This window comes from Heloderma suspectum, chromosome 5 (genome assembly GCF_057233095.1).
Source record: "Heloderma suspectum isolate Gila_16-S chromosome 5, 16-S_ref, whole genome shotgun sequence".
NCBI lineage: Eukaryota > Metazoa > Chordata > Lepidosauria > Squamata > Helodermatidae > Heloderma > Heloderma suspectum.
Window position 1 is genome coordinate 207,159,692 of NC_139462.1, and position 20,780 is coordinate 207,180,471.

The window sequence follows — 20,780 nt, forward strand, 5'->3', positions numbered from 1 at the left end:
GTTAGACGTCAGGAGTTTAAAGAGGAAGGAGTAGTTTTCTTCCTGGACCGTGTATTAACTCTCTGTCTTTCTAGGATGTATGGTAGGTTTGGTCCACAACTGTTTGGTAACATGCAAAAATGTGGACAGCATGGCAATGGTGACTGGGAGAGCGAAGTCCAGCTATACCCTCTTGAACACCAGGTCTATGACCAGAAGTGGAGGAGCTTTGATCTCCAGACCCAAAGATTTCACCACCTGCAATATTTGCTCTGCATAGGGCCCAACATCGTCTGAGGGAGAAAGGGGTTTTTGATCCCCCACAGCAGCATCTGGAGAAAAAGTGGAAGCTACTGCAGATGAGAGGGAGGACAAGTCGGAGCCGTAATCATCCTGTCTCAAAGAACAAACTCTGGAGCGCAGCTTAGTTAGTGGCTCCAGGTGGGTAACAGGTGACATCTGGGTAACAGTCAGTGGTTGTAGTGCAGTGGGTGTTGGTGTCAGTGCCTGAATTTCATTGCCAGTTTTCAGAATTTTCAGAAAGATGTTTTGGAAGAAGCTAGCCAGAAGATATGGCTGTTTAGGACACCTGTGCTTTGGGCGGTTTTGACTAGTGTAGATTGGGGCACACAGCCAGGTGGCACCTCTGAACACTCACTAAGGTGAGGAGAGTGAGATTTTTGATGGTGGGAGTAGTAATATGGGTCATCTCTTTCCCTATAGTCATGAAGACGGGTGATACCATCGTGGGGGTGATTGGTCATTGTAGAAGTAGGGCAGTGACTGGGCATAATGGGGGTGATTGTGATAACCTCACAGTATGCTGTAGCAGTGGTGGAGAAAACTCCCTGAGCAAGCAGATGATGCTGGTGAAGTTTCTCAGTCCCAAGCAGATCTGGCCCTGTCAGAGTGAAGCCTATGAAGGGATGGTAATGGAGAGTAGTCCTGAGGGATGGGCTGGTGAGGTCCAGAGGAAATCGTCCCCTGGATTCATCCTCCGACATCAACCCCTTGCACTGGATATTATCAGGGCAATTATGATCCTGAGGGAACTATAGTTGCTTCAAAACTGATGTTGGGGACCTAAGATGAGGTGGTCGTGAGACCGTTGGTACCAGGGCTGACTATTTCAGCACAGGTGTAACTGTTGGTTCATCATTTGATTTGATCCTATGTGCTGTCTTCTTGTTGTTGTTCTTTGGTCCTGGCACTCAAAAATTAGTAGGCCACTTTTTTCAGGACTTGGTTGGTTTGACCTTCTTGGTCTCGGTGGCTGGTATAGAAGTCTCAGGGCCAGGCTGAACTGCCATGGCTGACCAAAGCTGATTACAGAGAAAGGGCTGGTATGTCTGATACTGAGGATGATTACTCTGCAATCCCTTTCATCGATGGGGAAGCTGTGTTCAGCAGGAGAGAGGGGGTTGTTGCTGGTTTGGTGCAGATGGAGGACGAGGCAGCATGAAGAGCCAGTTTAGGGCAGCTGTATCTGCAATCTTGAGAGCTTGCTCCCACAACAGGGTGCAGAGACAAGCCGTCCTGCTCCTTCTCGCCTGCTTAGTGAAGGCCTGGCAGTAGATGCAAGAGCCCACTCTGTGCGCCTCTCCCAGGACCAAGAGACAGAAAGAATAGCTGTCAGTTGGTGATATTGTCCTGCCACAGTGGGTGCACTATTTGAAGAAGGCCTTGGAGTCAATGTGCCCCTGGGGGGCAAAGACAAAAAAAGAAAAACTCAGAGAAGACAGGAAGAAAAAGGGAAGAAAAAGAAGGAAAGAAAGGAACTCTGGCCAGCCATCCAGGAGGGGGCAGCTGCAATTTGCAGTGAGAAAAAGGTTGAGAAACATGGAGAACGTTCCAAACGCAGCTAGTTGCTGTGGTGGATGAAAAGGAATTGGACAGTACGTGGGAGCCCTGCCCGGAGTGTGTGTCCAGGGAGAGGATGGACCTCTCACCTAAAACTCTGCTCAGCTCTAAAATGTTCTGAATGAATGTTCTGTGCAGACGCCCAATACATATGAGTTACAGAGGCCAAGAAGAACCAGGGAATAGCAGCGTGGGAAGAGAAGCTGACTATCCTCTTCTTCTGCAAACACCACAGGACTGGATGGGGGGCAGAGAGAAAGAGAAATCTAGATTGATGATCACTAGTAAATGGAGTTGACTACCAAGGCCAACCGAAAAAAGCTATAAGTGGTTTCACTACTCAAATGCTTCCAAACTTTCCTTACGAACTACAAGGGCTCACATTTCTTTTGGAAGTAACAGAATTGACACTGAGGTTCTACGCTATATAGTGGATTTTGTGCTACTTATGACCTAATGGATTTGTAGAATATACATAGCTGTGCTTATTGTAAATGCATTTTTTCATACCAGTTTAAGGACCGTGAATACAATTTAGAGAGAAGAAAAGCTTAAATTCCACTGTAATCAACAGGACTAACTTTTAGGAGATGCTTCCAATACCCTATACATCCTGCAGTTTTCAAGCTGTAGACTTTCCAGTTAAAATAAGTTTTGTTGTCAAGACAGAGGCCCCTTGGATGGGCAGTTCCCAGGCCTGGGAACAGGGTGAACATTCTGTTCTGGATGGGATTACACTCCCCTTGAAAGAGCAGGATTGCTGTCCGGGGGTACTCCTCGTTCCAAATTTGTTACTGGAGACCCAGATGGCCCCAGTGGCACAGAGTACCTTTGCCCAACTTTGGCTGGTGCACCAGCTATGGCTGTTGCTGGACAGGGATAGCTTAGTCATGGTAACCCATGCTCTGATAGCCTCTCATTTGAATTATCGTAATGCGCTTTATGTGGAGCTGCCCTTGAAAACAATCCAGATGTTATATAATGGACACAAAATGGAGCTTCCAGGAACTTGCCAGGGAACATAAAACAATGATCTTGAAAGGGCTGCATTGGTTGCCTCTCTGTTTCTAAGATGAATTCAAGATGCTGGTGTTAACGTACAAACCCATAAATGATTTGGGACCTATGTATTTTAAGGAACAACTCTTTATCTACCCATGCTCTTATATCTAGGAGGGTGGCCCATCCTGCTGTCCCAGTACAATGGCTGGTGACATGAGTTAGGCCTTCTCCGCAGTGACACTGCAACTGTGGAATGCCCTCCCTCATGAGGCAAGATTGGCACCATGTTTACTGACATTTAGGCAACAGGCTCAGACCCATCTGTTTACTTGGGCATTTGTGAGTGCTTAGTTCCTGCTGCAACCAATTTTGTTACTGACTCCTACTGGCTTTGTTATACGTTTTACTGTTATTAATTGCTGTTTTATTGATGTTTTAACATTGTTGTTGTCTGCCCTTGGATTTTTTTATGAAGGGCAGGCTATAAATACAAATAAAAAATAAAAGATAATTAAATAAATCCCACTGAGACATAGTAACAGAATGCAGCATTTAAAAGAAAGCAAACTCTTAATTAGCAAGTAATTGTTTCTGAAATCTCACAGAACTCATTCTGTGAGAAAAGGTGATGCCTCTAGCCTGAAAGGTCTATTATAAACCTCCTCAACTGTGATAAGCAAGGAAGCTAGTTTTTTGTTATATGGAAAATTATTCAAAGAATTGCCAAAAGGGTTGATCCCTGAATATGAACAATAGCAATGCTAGACAGGACTAAAAATACTTTTTACTTCTATCCAAGGTGATGTGCACCTGAGGTAGTTGAGAAGAACCTTTTATAACAAAGCTGCATAAGGTAATATCACAGCTGCAAAGACTCCAAAGTAATTTGATCGTGATATCTATCTACAGAAGAATTCTTAGTACATGTTTCAATTAATATTGTGCTGCAGCCAGCTGTAGTCAAAAGCGTGCAAAAAAATCTGCTTAGCTGCTATTTTAGATGCTACGGTAGTCTTGAAATATCAACAAAGTTACCCAACATGAACACAACCTATTGAATTAGACATGAGTATTGTAGATACATTCACTGTTAAAAGGCTGGGCTTACTGTTACTGCCCCCAATAATAATGAAATACCATCCCTTTTGTATGAGTAGCTTGAAAAATCGGTAATTCAAGCTGGCCATGCTTTAGACCAGGAGTGGGCAGACGTCAGGCTTATCTGATCTCCTTTGGATTTTTGCTTTAATGAGCTTCCGCCACGCATTAAAAACGTGGTTGTTCAGGCAGGCATTTGGGGTGGGTTAGGGTATTTTTTGAAATATGTTTTTAATGTAGAATTTTATTGTTTTAACTGTTTTATTGTTGTACATCGCCCAGAGTGGCTGGGTGACCAGCCAGATGGGCGATTAATAAATTTAATAAATAAATAAAAATTACTAGAAGCTGAAGATCCACCAAATGTAGAGCCAGGTGGAAAAGACATACACATGGAATTTAAGGACAGGATGCTTCAAGTACATTCTGAGCAAAGAAATTTGTGTTTAGTACCAGAAATGAACCAATCTCAGTACCTTCATAAAATTCCACTCCTGGTTACCCCAAGCTTTCTTCATTTCAGCAGTCTAATATAGGTGGCAAAAGTCATTTTGTTGCTGCTCTTGTTAAATAATTGAGTAATAAATCCTTGCCAATCTATAGGAAATCCCCCAGAGACTTGGGAGTACATTCTGGTCTAGCTTGTGACCACCAGAAATTTAGAGGACTGGGAACGTGCCACAGGCTTTCAGGCTCTCTGCTCTATTTCCAGGTTCTCTTACTATAGTTTGCTGTGACATCTGAACTGTGCAATATGATTATTGCTAACCACCATAACATGGTATTTCAACTGGTTTGAAGTGAGTGTGCAAATTAAAGTTACAGCGTTAACAGCTACTATGGTTAGAGCAGAGATGGGGAACCTTTGGCCCACCAGCTTCTTTAACAGCTGATTGGAGATAAGAGTTTTTCCTGTGGGCCAAGAGAGCCAGGTAAGGAAGCTGCTGAGTGACTCAGTCCTGTGCTTCCTTCTGAGCCCTGTCCTGCTTGCTTACTTCCAAGTGGCCAGGTGGAGGCTTTCCCAGAGTAATTGTGAATAGACATGGTACTCATGCTTACTTCTGAGTAGAAATGCAGAGAGCTGGTGTTTGGAATACTATTTGAGAATGCTGCTGCTGAATGATTCAGTCCTGCTCACTTCTAAGTAGACATGTTACACATGCTTATTTATAAATACACATGGATAGCTTTGATATTTGGGATGTTATGTGAAAGTGTTGCTGAGTGATTCAGTCCTGCTTACTTTTGAGTAGACATGTTTGTGCCCCCCGCCCCCCGCAATATAGCCCGAGAGCTTTTCTGAATGTGGCCCAAGGGCTGAAAAAGGTTAATCATCCCTGAGTTAAAGGATCCCAGAATGGAGGAAGAATGGGATGTATGAGGAGAGAGAGGTGTTATGCGCAACACTACAGCACGTTCCTGCGACAGATGGTAGAAGATCATCTTAACCAAGTTATAGGTACCATCTAAAAAAATTGAGGGCTAGTAAGATTTTTGTATTTATTTGACAAACTATGCAAAATTAAATTACAGAAACTTTGCTGTACTGTATTTCAATTTTTCATTAAATCATATTCAAACTTAGTTTTTTCTATTAACGTTAAACTAGTTAATTGTAAGGTAATAAACCTACCTTCCACCACGTCCAACCCGTCTACGTGAAAACCCAATGCACCTTTGTGGTACAGTAAGGGTTGTTAAGCAGTATCTATAACGCTCATCTCCTAATGTTCCCCCGTTAGGACTATTCCACGGCCAGTCACCAGTTTGGTCTAAATGAGGCTTGAAAAGAAATATTTGAGAAGAATTTAAAAAATGCCACTCTCATTAATATTATTAATCAAAATTTTTGTAGAATATCAAGACTTACAGCATAATACTGACAGCCTGCTTTCCTACGGAAAGCAAATGGACCATCAGGATCATTTTCTTCCTCAGCTTCAGAAGAACCAGACAAGACCTTTAAACATTCAGGAAAAGAATGCAGGTAAGAATGAGGTCACAATTCTCTTTCCTCCCCTAAACCAACTAAAATATGGAAGTCCTACTTGGGAAAGAGGTTCTTCATCGGAGCTGGGAAAGTCATACTGATTCATATCTTTAGCATTAAAGACTGGCAGTGCAGCAGGAGTTGTCTGTTGAGTAGCAGCAGTAGCCGATGAAGGTACAATTTTGGGCTTCTTCTCATATTTTCTTTTGGGTCGTATAGCATCAGCTTTCTCTTGCTGCAAAAAGAGAAAACAGGTCAATAGTTTCACTTAGTCATTAGAAAAAGGCTACAAAAGTGCCTGCACAACAGAAACACAACACACAACACAAATGGAATGAACAATACTAAGTTTACTCTACACTTCTACACTCCAATTATTGGGTAGAAATCTAGGTTTAGACTCTTAAAATTATGGACAAATTTTGAAACATCAGCTGAAAAGTACTAACATGAACTTCTATACCAGCCAAAAAATAATACATGAAAAATTACTTTGAAAGTCAGTGTTAGCTTGAATCTATCTCCTGTGTCACTGGGCACACATTTTAGGGAGAGGAGGTGGTGTCTTTAAAGTTGCAAAATTTGGCAATGTAATGTTAAATAAAGTGATCATATTTTCCAAATTACTGTTTTCTGCATCTATGCCACAATTCTACTTGTGTTTTTAGTTGCCTCAATGCACCATTACGATGCAATAATACTAGTGGCCAAGAGGGAATTCACCAACCTTGATGGACTTGCAATTTACAAACCACAGAGTATGGCAGATGGGAATACCCACTGTAGAGACCAGTTATCTTAAAGTTTCATGGACTAAAATTACCAAGGGGTTTACATGTTACTAGGCACATTTGTAGCATGTAATCCCCAAAGGGCATTTTTTTCCTGTATTAGCAATCAATTATACACTATGCATATCTTTTAAAAAATGTAGTCACCTTGTTGACTTTAAATTCCTTCATTTCCATACTTTCTTGGTGTTTAAACTGAGTGCTATTAGTAACAGGAATAACGGGGATAGCATAGGTAGGCTTCATGGGCTGCCGCTGTGCCATTACCTCAGACATGATCTCTCCATTATAATCGCCTAAATTATATCTGAAAATTAAAGAGAAAAAGTTTGATGCTGCCACAATTTTAAAATATTTATTACCTCAATATTTATGCCAAATGTTTATTCAACACATTATTATGGAGTAAATGCAGATTTAATTATTGTATTAACATTTTACTAAAAGAGAAATATCCCATTAGTACAGTACAGAACACTATGAAACCAAAACAAAGGTCTGAAGGCAAGACTGTGGTGAATAGATTACAAGTTAGGGCAGGTGTTAGCAAGTGATGTCTTTCAATCAGTGTCATCACCTATAATAACAGCATCATTAGATCTTAAAATGCTATTAGTTCAGGCAAAGTAGATTATATCAGTGGTTGTCGCAACTGATGCCACAGATTTCTCCATCACATACCATGCAACAAACTGAATTCCTTTTAGCACAGACAGTTACAGAAAACATCAATTAAAGAAAAAAGGTATTTTATTATTTTTGCATTCAACATTGACCTGGTTCATATGACACGACAGCCCACCGTAGCTTAATTTACCCATGAGGGCTGTTGTGTTGTGTCCAGTGCCCACAGGCGCCATTTTTGCATGACACCAGTGGGTGCCCAGCTTGCTGTGTCATACGAACCCAGGCAGCAAGGTTTTTTGAGGGTCAAATAACCCATACCTTGTTTTAGGGTTATTTGAGGGTTATTTGAGGGTTATTTGAGGGTTGTATAACCCTCAAACCTCTCTTGCCGCCTGGGTGTACACGACATGACAAGCCAGGCACACTTCAGTGCCCAGCACAACACAACAGGCCCTGTGGGTAAATTAAGCCACGGTGGGGTTTTGTGTCATCCAAACCAAGTCATTGTGTAAGACAGTTACATAGAAACATGCCAGTCTTTGTCCATTTTTTCCCCACAATTCTGCCATCCTTTCAGCATCCCCTCCATAAACACTTTTTTGAAAAAGCGTTTCCCTTCAGTCTGCATATAACTCTAGATAGATGCTTCACACTTGCCTCAAATGTCAAGCTTACAAAAGGCATGCTCCATAGCAAGCTGCCTTATACTAGGTGAGACTATTTGTCCATCTAGCCTAGTACTACTGTTCTAACTGGCAGCAGCTCTCATGGATCCCAGAGAGGAATCTTTTCTAACTCTACCTAGAGATGCCAGGGGGTTGAACCTGGAATTGTCAGTGACAGTCAAACACTGAATAGCTCATGTTTAACATTTTCCACCCCAAGTTATGCACTTGTCAATTATATCACACAGAATGCATGTGAGGGACCATGATTTTTACCCATCCCTGCACACATCTCACTGTGGCTGTATGCCACAAATGCTAAGCCCAAAGGCATGATGCCACAAAGTTTATTGTTGTAAGATTTTATGACAAAATCTCATAATTCTGACTTGATGCAAGAAGAAACACTATCATCTCTGAGTATTCTACTCAGTTAAGATTGTGACAAACTGATTATTTAAAATATTTTATCTACTGCCTCTCAAAGCAAAGCCTCAAGATAGTTTACAAAGTCACATTTTAAAATAATATTGTACAATTAGCTACAACAAGCAGCCTAAAATATTTAAAAGCAATAAAGACTCAAATTTACAAAATAAAGTGGGTATAAAATGAAAACATCCTAACTCATACCCGCCAACCTAATAGTTGTTACTGGCGGGCACGTGAACAGGGTCTCCGTGGTTGATTTTGGGGCTCAGGCAGGTTCATATACGTGTAGGCGGTCCTTCAAATAACCTGATCCCAAGTGATTTAGGGCTGTAAAGGTAATCACCAGCACTTTAAATTGTGTGTCGAAATGCACTGACAACCACTGCATTTGTACAGAATCCGAGTTATATGCTCCGATTGCCTAGCCACTGCAAAAAACAAACAAGCATTCTGCACCAGCTGAAGCTTCCAAACTGTATTTAAAGGCAGTCCTGCACAGAACATGTTACAGTAATCTAATCTGGATGTAACCAGGGCATGGATGACTTAGCAAGGTCTGCTTTCTCCAGATAGAGACACAGCTGACAAATCAGCCAAAACCACTAAAAGGAACCCCTGGAAATAAATGCCACCGTGTTTCCATAGATAGTGCTGAACTGAAGCAAACCCCCAAGCTGCGCACTTGGTCCTTCAGTAATACAGCCCCATCCAACGCCTGTCTCATGCCTCTACCCAGATCAAGCTTCCCCATCACAGTACTTCTGTCATTTGCATTAAGCCTCAGCTTGTTTGCCTTCATCCATCTCTAAACTGCTTCCAGATGCCTGTTCAGGGTTTCCACAGCGTCCCTGGGACTATAAGAAGAAGTGAGAGGTAGAGTTCTGTGTCATTCATACACTGAGGACTCTTTAACCCAAACTTGTAGATGATATCTCTCAATGGCTCCATGCAGATATTAAAAAGCATGGGGGGCATGCTATGGGAGTCTCCCAGCACCACCTTCTGGATATGTCTCTCCAGAAAGGACTGGAACCACTGTTACACCACGCCCCTACCCCCCCAATCCTATCTCAGCTAGGCATCCCAGAGGAATACCATGGTCAATGATATCGAAGGCCACTGAGAGATCAACGGAACTAACAGGCTTGCACTCCTCCATCCCCCAGTGTAAGTCATTCACCAGGTGACCAAGGTTGTTTCTGTCCAAAACTAGGCTGGAAACCAGATTGGAATGGATCCAAGTAATCGGTATTCTCCAAGATCACTTTTACAGTAACTTACTCCAGGATGGTATATTAGATACTGGATGATAATTATCTAGAAACAAAGGATCTTATTTATTTATTTAACAAGGATTTCATCACTGCCTCCTTAAGTGCAGTGGAAACCACACCCTCCCTCAGAAAGGCATTAACCACCTCTGAGATCTAGATGGTAAGTTCAGTCCTAGCAGATTTTAATATCCAGGAAAGCCATGGATCTGAAGAGCAGTTGGTGGGTCCCAAGCCCCCAAGTAATTTGTCTGTATCAGCAGGCTGCACAAGCTGAAACCTATCCAAAACAACTTGACTGTCAAAGCAAAGGCATCCAAATCAGAAGAAATATGAGTGATTTTGTCTGCAAAATGAAATGCAAATTAGTTATACTGAGCCTTCAAAGGTTCCATCTGACCTCCTGATTCTACAGAGAGCAGGATTTTCACCACTTGAAAAAGCTCCACTGGCTGACATTATGCAAATACAACAGTGATAGAGAAGATTTCTTTGCCACCATCACTGCACTGCCACAGAGTAAGTCCTGTGGTGGTTTCACCCCTTTCCAAGCAGAACACCCAGCTAAAACCACAGGAAACTCCCAAAGAGCGCTCAGGAAATCATTCAGATTCATCAGCTTTTGGGGAAAATCATTAAAGTTGGTCCATCACATACCTACAAGGGCTAAGAGTGCCCATTAAGTCAAACTTGATCAGACAGTGATTGCCCAAGACAGAGCTCTTTTGAACTCCCCCATCCACAGAGCATTATCCCCTAAACCAGTATAGAAAACCAAATCCAATGTATATCCTGCCACATGCATTAGGTTACATCGGTCTTCCTCAACTTGGTGCTCTCCAGGTGTTTTGGACAATACTTCCCATCATCACTGATGGATGGAGCTGATGGAAATTATAGTCCAAACCATATGGAGGATGTCACGCTGGCCCAGCTCCATGGCTGTCACAGTGGCCATGAAATCCAAAGTCAACTCAGAAAAGGAGGCCTTGGCATGTAAGTTGAAATCTATAAGCCTTGGGAGTCTCCATCGCCACCTCCATCAGCTCATTCAGGGAGCTGTTAAGTAACAGGGTGCACAGTACACCAGCAGAATCCGTGTCCTGTTTCGAGGCCCAACACCAAGTACAGACATTTAAAACTGGCTGACTGTTGGATAGGGAATCTGATGACAGAGAGAGAATCCTTATAAACCAGGGCCACTCTGCCCCCATAGACCTCATCAAGCTTGGTGCTGTGTCCAATAACGTGGTGGACACTTCTGGGGGAGACTGACAACTCCTCCTTCTTCCAACCATGTTCCAGTTATACACATCAGGTTGGCATGTTTGCCCTGGATTAAATCACAGATTGTTATCACCTTTCTACAGGCTGACCAGGAATTCACCAGCACCACACTAAGGCTGTTAAGCTACAGGAGTAATCAAGGCTGGCATGTGGGCTAGAAGTGGAGACACCGTATAGCTATCTGACTCACCTTCCCTCTGCTCAATATCTCTGCCTCCCACTACTCTCCCACTACTACTTATAACCCTCCTCCAGCCTGAACCCCTCCCAGCTCATTTTGTTCCCCCAAATATATAAACAGAAATCTTACAGCCTAAAACCTAATAGATTAGAAGGAATAGCAAAGTGTGTCTTGATGAACTTAGGATGAACTTCCTGGAAGATGGACTGTTGGCAAGGGATGGGTTGCACCTCACAAAGGCTGGGAAAAGTGTGGCCACAGCATGAAGAACTTTATCAAGAGGGCTTTGAACTGAATCATACGGGGAAGAGAGATGTAAAGTTGGGGGTAACAATGGAAAAAGGGTCATGCACCACAACGGAGAGAACAGCTCTAATAGCACCCAATAATAGTCTTCACAAACATGTAGGAAGAAAGCCAGACCATGAAGCACATGGTATTCGACATCTATATACTAATGCCCACAGTATGGGAAACAAACAGAACTAACTTGAACTTTTAATACAGGAAGGAAATTATGACTTGATAGGTATAACTGAGACTTGGTGGGATGACTCTCATGACTGGAATACAGCAATTGAAGGATATAACTTGTTCAAAAAGAACTGGAGGAACAGAAAGGGAGGTGAGGTTGCACCGTATGTGAAAAATACATTATCTCTGCACAGAAATACAGGAGGAGGAGCTTGCTAGCCCCATCAAGAGCATCTGGGTTAAAATAAATGGAGCAAACAATAAAAGGAACCTGGTGGTCGGAGTCTACTACCGGCCACCCAATCAAGGAGAAGACGAGGATGAAACTTTTGAAAAGCAAATAGTCATTGTTTTAAGGAAGCATGACGTAGTAGTAATGGGGGACTTCAATTTCCCCGATATTTGTTGGGAGACAAATTCTGCAAAACTTGGTCCCTCCAGGAAATTCCTGACTTGTGTGGTGGATAACTTCCTCTTACAGAAAGTAGAGGAAGGAACTAGAGGATCAGCTATCCTTGACTTGATCCTAACCAACTGAGATGACTTAGTGGCTAAAATAGCAGTTACAGGAACTCTGGGGGAAAGCAATCATGTTATACTTGAGTTCATGGCTCTAAAGGAAGCAAAAGCCGAGTGGAGTCAGATGCATACCCTGGATTTTAGGAAAGCTGATTTTAATAAACTCAGAACAATTATCAGTAAGGTCCCATAGCAAGCGACTCTAACGAGAAAAGGAGTGCAAGATAGGTGGGAGTTTTTTAAAAAGGAAATTCTCAAGGCACAATTACAAACAATTCCAACAAGAAAAAAGGGTGGAAGACAAAAGAAGAAGCCAATGTGGCTTCACAAAAAGCTTAGAGATGACCTGAAAACAAAAAAAGGACACATATAGGAAGTGGAGAGAAGGCCAAGCAACAAAGGAAGAGTACAGGCAGGTAGCACAGAATTGTAGGGATGGTGTCAGGAAGGCTAAAGCTGAGAACGAGCTGAGGTTAGCAAGGGATGCTGAAAGCAACAAAAAAGCTTTCTTCAGCTACGTGCACAGTAAAAGACAGCAGAAAGAAATGGTGGTTCGGCTATTAAATGAGGATGGCAAAATGATAACAGATGACAAAGAAAAGGCAGAGGTGCTCACTTCCTACTTTGGCTCAGTCTTCTCCCAAAAGAGGGTCTATGACCCACGCCCCCACAGCAAAGGTGAAGTACAGGCTGAAGCGGCAGGACTGCAGCTTGAGATCAATAGGTAATATGGTCAAGGAACACCTACTTACTTTGAATGAGTTCAAATCTCCAGGGCCAGATGAACTGCATCCTAGAGTAATAAAGGAACTGGCAGAAGAGCTCTCAGAACCACTGTCTATTCTCTTGGAGAAATTATGGAGGAAGTGCCTGATAACTAGAGGAGGGCTAATGTGGTCCCTATCTTCAAAAAGGGTAAAAAGCAGGAACCTGGGAACTACAGACCAGACGGTCTGACATCAATCCCTGGGAAAATTCTGGAGCAGATGATAAAGAAATCCATCTATAAGCACCTTGAAAACAATGCAGTGAGTACTCGAAGCCAACATGAGTTTGTCAAGAACAAATCCTGCCAGACAAATCTGATCTCATTTTTCGATCAGGTAACCTCCCTTGTGGACTGTGGGAATGCTGTGGACATAATATACCTCCACTTCAGCAAAGCTTTCGACAAAGTGCCCCATGATATCCTGATGAGCAAACTAGCTTAAAGTGGGCTAGATGAAACAACGATCGGTGCATCCGCAGTAGGCTACAGAACTGGACTCAAAGAGTGCTTATGAATGGGATCTTCTCAAACTGGGGAGAGGTAACGAGCGGGGTACCGCAGGGGTCAGTCCGGGGCCTAGTGCTCTTCAACATTTTTATTAATAACTTGGAGGAGGTGGTGCAGGGAATGCTGATCAAATTTGCAGATGACACAAATTTGGGTGGGATAGCTAATACTTTGGAAGACAGAAACAAAATTCAAAGGGATCCTGATAGACTGGAGCGCTGGGCAGAAAACAATGGAATGACATTTAATAGGGATTAATGCCAAGTTCTGCACATAGGAAAAAGAATCCAAATACATATTTACAAGGTGCGGGTTACGGGATAACAACACTAGAAGTGAGAAGGATCTTGCAATTGTTGTAGATTACAAGCTGAATATGAGCCAACAACGTGATGTGGCTGCAAAAAAAGGCAAATGCCATCTGGGGCTGTATTAATAGAAGCACAGCTTCCAAATACCAGGAAGTACTAGTTCCCCTCTACTCAGCATTGGTTAGGCCTCATCTGGAGTACTGTGTCCAGTTCTAGGCACCACATTTTAAGAAGGATGAAGACAAACTGGAAAAGGTTCAAAGGAGGGCAACAAAGATGATCAGGGGACTGGAAACAAAGCCCTATGAAGAGAGACTGAAAGAACTGGGCATGTTTAGCCTTGAGAAGAGAAGACTGAGGGGAGATATGATAGCGCTCTTCAAGTACTTGATAGGTTGTCACAGAGAGGAAGGCCAGGATCTCTTCTCGATCATCCCAGAGTGCAGGACACAGAATAATGGGCTCAAGTTACAGGAAGCCAGATTCCGGCTGAACATCAGGAAAAACTTCCTGACTGTTAGAGCAATATGACAATGGAACCAATGACCTAGGGAGGTAGTGGGCTCTCCCACGCTGAAGGCATTCAAGATGAGGCTGGACAGCCATCTGTTGGGGATGCTCTGACTTGGATTCCTGCATTGAGCAGGAGGTTGGACTCGATGGCCTTGTAGGCCCCTTCCAACTCTACTATTCTATGATTCTATAAGACTTGTATATAAAAGTCTTATGCTCGGTACTTATATAGGACTTATATAGTAAGCCTACGTATGTGTAGACAGAGAAAAGTCCGACAACTCCCAGCCCCAGCCAGGATTAGACCCTTAATTTCCCTTCCACCCCACCCTCTATGCTCCTCAGAGGCAGGGTGAGAGAGAGAGACTAGCCATCTAAATACAGCATGCACACTTTCATAAAAATATTGCATCACTTTATGACTGGAAGTAAGGGTGTGCACCAATCACAACATTTGGTTGGGACCCCTACTCAGTTCAGGTCCAAGCTCAAAATGAGGTTCAGAACTGTAAATTCTCACCTTGCACAAAAATCTTGCACCTATGTGCCTGAAATTTGGTATGCTTTATTCTCACAGAAGGGGCAACTATTCTGGCAAATGCTACCTACTTCTGTCAACTGCCCCCCCGCCCCAATTATAGGCACTTTTCTTTTTAAAAACTAAGTAAGAGAGCCTAGCACCAAGGCCCATGCACCTATTTCTACTAAATTTGGCAGGCATCATCCCCTCAGAAATGTCTACTATACCTGCAAATTTCATCCAATTCTGTTAAAAAATAAAAATGTTAAAGCTGATTTTATATTTCCCATGGTAGTCAATGGGAGACATAAGCGTTCTTCGTTTTGGGGTGAGGAGAAAAACAAAGCCCCAATCCCCCCCAATTCTTGGGTAATTGCTATGAAAAAGGCAGACATTGTAGAGCAGCCCTTTGGTAAAGAAAGTGCCAAATCACAGAAGGATAGACGCAGAGCTTTGTGCTAAGAGCCATCAATGTTGAAGAGACACAAAACAAGCTTCAAAACACAACCTATAGAACTAAGGCAAAAATTGGGGAGGGCAGTGGAGAAAATGATACTGGCTATGTAACTAGTTCTCTAAGAGACGAACAACAACAACAAGAAATGAAACTTAAATGCAAAAGGAAGATCAGGATGGATGGGTAGAATGGAAAATACGAGGAAAGTTTTAGGGAAAGGACTGCGAAGCTGGAATAAAGAGGGTTAGTTGGAACTGGAAGGATAAGGAATCAGGAAGGAGTAATTACAGAAGCCAGTCACAAACAATTCCTCTCACATGCCCTTCAACATGTCACTGCTCTGAGCTGAGACAGAAATAGCAATGGATGTCATTGTTTTGACAAGAGAGCAGTCTTAAGCAAAGGATTTTATAACTCTCAAACCCCTCCCACAAGCACAGTGATTGGAGAGCCCCCAGATAAATGGTACCCAGAGATTATTAGGTAGACCTATCAGTCACTCAATTCATCTCTCTCCCCTTCTCACTCACTCCTTGGCATTTTCTAGATATGAAAAGGCAAAAGAAAATGATAATGCTCTCCTGAAGCACTGCACTGCATATGAAGCTTTCCTCTGAAGCTCAGGTTCTTCAGAGGAAATCCTGCTTCACCTCCAGATCTCTGCAAAGCAGATTCAACTCGGGATTTGACCAATTCCAATTTATGACCCTAACTGGAGGTGATGTATATTCACCACCATAAAGATACTTTTAATTACTATTAATATATAAATATGGAATATGCAAAAAAAAGTCTGCATTTGAAGTGACCTTCCATATTGAGTAAGCTGGCTACTATGATACAGAATTAGACCTTACTATATTAGTTAAATGCAAAGGTGACATTCTATATATCAGTGCACATAAGCAGAATGTTATCTCTACTTTTTGTATTTGACAGCAACATAAATGATAATTTAAAAATCCAAGAGTCCTGCAAAATTCAAGTATTGTTTACCTCTTCTCCATAATTTCCAGTGTTAAATGCAGTAACTCCCTCTTGCTTTTTTCCCTTCTCTTTATCATCTCCAGAATTGTTACTGCACGACTCAAATCCCGACGCAGTTTGAGCATCTTTTCATAAGAAGCTTCATCATTCTTTCGATTCTGCAAAATAAATACAAACATAAACATCCAAACCAACATGTGCATCGGTAAATCTAAACAGAGTCCCCCCGGGTCTGAACACTGTCCATAACGCTTATTTCTTTTGCAGAGGCAAGTTGTAAATAACCTACATGTCCAAAGATTTTATATAAGATATAGACACTCACTTTTCGAGTCTGCATCTTTTCTGTTCGCCTTCTAAATGCAACGTAAGGATCATTTGTGCTAGAACCATCACGCTTCTCCTGTTTCACTGCTGGGATAAGAGACGGACCACGACAGTTTTTCCTCTTTTTAATCCAGTACTCATATACTTCTCTAATCAGTTCATCATCTTCCTTCAAGAGTAGCTTGGCCTCCTGCAGGCTGACAGGCTAAAGGTAAAACCCAAATACGTCACTTCTGTACATTTATTTCCTATAATTTGTTTATTTATTTATGACATTTCTATCCCGCCTTTCCCCCTCTTTAAGGAACCCAAGGCGGCATACATAATCCTTCTCCTCCATTTTATCCTCACAACAACCACCCTGTGAGGTGGGTTGGGCTGGGAGTCCGTGACTGGCCCAAAGTCACTCAGTGAGCTTCCATGGCCGAGTGGGGACCAGAACCCAGATCGCCAGACTCCCAGTCCAACACTCAAGCCACTACACCACACTGGCTCTCTATATTTCAAATAGTTTAAACAATGCTGTACCTGCTGACCACTGCCTTTTTCCAGTCGATCTATCATTTCTTCAAATTGCAAAGGAGAAATATCAATTTTTTTCTTCAGCTTATTCACAAAAGCCTCATCTTCTGAATCCAAGTCATAATCTGGCTGCTCAGCATCCAAACTAAAAGCTGAAGGGAAAAAGTTTATTTATGCTTTCTGTTTTTCAGGTGTTCTGGGCAAAAGGGATAAGAAAGGGGCAGAAGACAATTCAGACATTGTTCTAAAGCTGCTTTAAGGAGCGGATTAATTCAGCTTAACTAATGAGCATTTTACAGAGGCCCATGTTAAAACATGCAGTTTAATGAATTTTCTACTTTAAATACATACTTCAAAATGAATAATTCTAGGAGTTGCAGAAAACTGCAAGTATGTTCCCGTAACTTGGAATTCTAACATAAAAGTTTTATTTCTTACGGTTTTCTGAGAATGCTGATTTAAGATAGCAGGCCTTGTTTGCAGGACCCTGATAAGCAACTAAGTTTTAATTGGAGCTTATATTATCAATTTAAGTAAAGGCTCAAACTCCAGTAACATGAGCTTCACTCATTAAATCAATTCTGCACTAAGTGTGTTTAACCCCATTGTCTTAAGTATGAATGGCAACAAAGGCTTTGGCAGAGCCATGATTTATGAACTCTGGTCACTTTTCCCACACAGAGGCAATGGGAGCAAGCAGCTGTGATACTTAAGCAAAGAAATCGGCCTCTGTTGCATTTACACTGGAGAAAAGAAAATAAGGTTTCAGTGTATCCTTCTGGATTTAGAGTGGAGATGTGAAAGGCCTGGAAAAGAACAGGGAAAATTCGAGACCCCCCCCCCCCCCGGACCATTTTTGTTTTTTCCCGAAAAATTGGAAAGAATTGAACAGCTTTGGATTATGAAATATTTTATTTTAGAATTTAAGACAAAGTATATGTTACTCAGCCTTTACTCCCCCCAGCATGATTTCCAAAAACTATGTCATAAAAACACTTTTATAGAAAGACTAGAGATGTAAAATTACTATAAATAATGCCAGCCATGGGGAAAAATGTTTTTAAATCCTCTCTGTAAGATTCCCAGCATAGTTATTTCTTCCATTCCTTATTAAAATTATTGATCTAAAATATATTTTACTGCTTTATGCTCAGTTTCCCAACATGTGAGTAGAGCCACCGTTGTGCATTCCAAAATATCTGGAGGGCACCAGGTTGGGGAAGGCTGTCTTAAAGCAACAAAGTGACTTTAGATCTGTAAAGATCTGTAAAGAGCGCTTAAAAAAAAAAAAAGTATTGCTTATTTTTCAATTTCCCCCCAAATTTCTGTTTTTTCCAGAAGCCCCCCCCCCCTTTCCCATGGCCTCGATATTTCCAGAAATGTTACATCTCTAATTGAGAGTTATGCTGGGACTATACTGAGAAATTCTCAGGCCCCCAGTTCGCTGTCCCTATAGTGGCAAAAGCTCCCTAACTTAGGGTACTTGTGCGGGTGGAGAGACAAACAGTCCCAGTAGAGAAATCCAATCTGTTAACTGCAGATGAAAAAGCCACAGGTGGCCAACACTTTGACTCTTAAGATGACCAAGCAACAACAGCACACAGGAAAACACACTATGCTTCCTTAGAGATTAAATGGTTTGTACTGGCATGATAAACATGTTCTTGAAATCAATGCAGTTTTTTTAACAGACCCTCAAACACCAGCAAAACCACTAAGGGCACAATCCTATGCATTTTTAGACTTTGGGCAAGTCATGCCAATGCAAATGCAGCCAGGTCTGCTGGGCCTGGCGCATGAGCAGCCCCTACTGCTGGCATCCACGATGTAGCGCTTCCAGGGGCAAGCCCTGAAAGAAGTGGTAACACTAGTTTCTGGAATGGCGTGACCTGCCCGTTCCAGAAATTAATGTTGCTGCTTTGGGGCTTACCCCCAGAAGTGCTACATCATGCCACTAGTGGTGGAGGCTGCATGTGCTCCAGGGCCAGCCACATGTGCACCAGAGCCAGCAGACCTGGCTGCCCGAGCAAGGACATGATTGAATCATGTCCTTTATATTATCAATATTTGACTACTGGTGGATTATACAAAATATTGGTGGTGTGAGTAACAGATAGCGAACTGCTTCTATATCTCTTGGAAATACCAAATGTGGTATTTTGGGCTGTAAGATTACAAATATAGTTAGAAATACTATGCACAATACTACTGGATTATATTAGTTAAGAACTGTAGTATAATTTTGAGTTGGACTCAAATATCCTTATTTCAATAAATATTAACAGCAAGCACACCAAGAAAAAGTCTGCACAACAAATAGTAACCAAAGTTATGAAGTGTGCAATTCCCCCACCCCCAACACAACAAGCTCCTAATTAATTAATTTTGTGGGTCAGAGCAAATAGGGGGACTGATGTTTGTATACGTCGGGGTGGGGAGCCTCTTTTAGCCCAAGGACTAAATCCAGTTTTGGAGAAGCTCTCAGGGATCATATTCCAATAGGGAATACAAAATATAAAAGCACATTGTAACTTAAAGCTCTTATTGCCAGTAACTAAGCCTTAGGAGAGGCATTTCAATCGTTTAGAATGGTGGGAAAAAAATGGCACAAAAGTGAGGAAACTACCAGACGATCGGTGACTGGGGGAAAAGGGACATGGCTATCTCAGGTGGGCCAAATTTGGCCCTTAGGCCTGAGGTTCCCCACCCTTGATATAGGTAATTTAACATGCATTTTCTTGTGTACTGGAATAGGAAAAAGATTATAATAAATTCACCATTATGAAAATAAAAACGTGCTCTGTATTTGTTCAGTTATTTTGTTTTAAAAAGCAGGATGAACTCAAGATTCAATTAGAAAACATGAGATTAAAAAGAGTATTTAAGAAGTTGGACTCAGTTACATATCTCTATCGTATTCCTATTTGTAACGGCTAGAAGACACTAAAGCTCCAATGCATGTCCAAGACTTGCTAGGCTTTGTCAAGTGTATCGGATGATAACTGGTTTCTTGTTGTTTTTTTTAAATTAATCAGTTAACAGCATCAGCCACAACATAGGTTTCTTGGGAAATTCCACAACTTCCTTCCTTCCACTGTGAAGAATGCCAGTTTATTGCTACCCTCTGCTTCTTTTTTTAAGCAAAATGATTCAATGTACAAGTTATAATCAATTTAGATTATACAGTATTTAGTAAATAAACACACCCAATAGATGACATGGAAAAAAAGAGCTTTCCTAGCAGTTCCTAATAGGACATAACTAGTACCATAATGCCATTATATAAATCTGACTTTATCTAGGAGGAAGATATTATAAGGCAGTATTCCCAAACAGGTTTCCTCCAGATGTTTTTGACTACAGCCCCCATAAGCTCCAACCAACATAGCTAATGGTCAGGAATGATGGGGGCTGTAGTCCAAAACATCTCTCACCATCAGAGAACACCCTTCGTCCATAATGGATTCAAACCTCAGCTTTCTGTGCTTGCTGACTTCCAAACAGTCAAAGGCAGCCCCACACAGAACAACAAACAGCAATTAACCGTAGTCTTCAAGCTTTAGGAAGAGATGCAGCCAGCATGAGAAGTGTAACTGAAAACAGACCCCTGGCGAAAAGCGCACACCCAAACTACAAGATTTCCTATCCCCATCTTGCCATTACAACTTTGGTCTTATCTGGATACATGCAA

General features: G+C 41.9%; 1 protein-coding gene across 4 annotated transcripts in view; it reads right to left on the reverse strand.

Annotated features, from left to right (window-relative positions):
• Window positions 1–20,780, reverse strand: part of EPC1 (enhancer of polycomb 1) — a 73,666-nt gene that overhangs the window by 22,535 nt on the left and 30,351 nt on the right. For all 4 annotated transcript variants that reach the window (XM_084859187.1, XM_084859184.1, XM_084859186.1 and 1 more), the window contains exons 3-9: window positions 17,096–17,241; window positions 16,566–16,772; window positions 16,250–16,398; window positions 6,868–7,027; window positions 5,988–6,164; window positions 5,810–5,899; window positions 5,573–5,721 (exon numbers count right to left, since the gene is read on the reverse strand). In XM_084859187.1, the coding sequence (XP_084715313.1) occupies window positions 5,573–5,721; window positions 5,810–5,899; window positions 5,988–6,164; window positions 6,868–7,027; window positions 16,250–16,398; window positions 16,566–16,772; window positions 17,096–17,241 (1,078 nt within the window). The remainder of the gene's footprint in view (window positions 1–5,572; window positions 5,722–5,809; window positions 5,900–5,987; window positions 6,165–6,867; window positions 7,028–16,249; window positions 16,399–16,565; window positions 16,773–17,095; window positions 17,242–20,780) is intronic.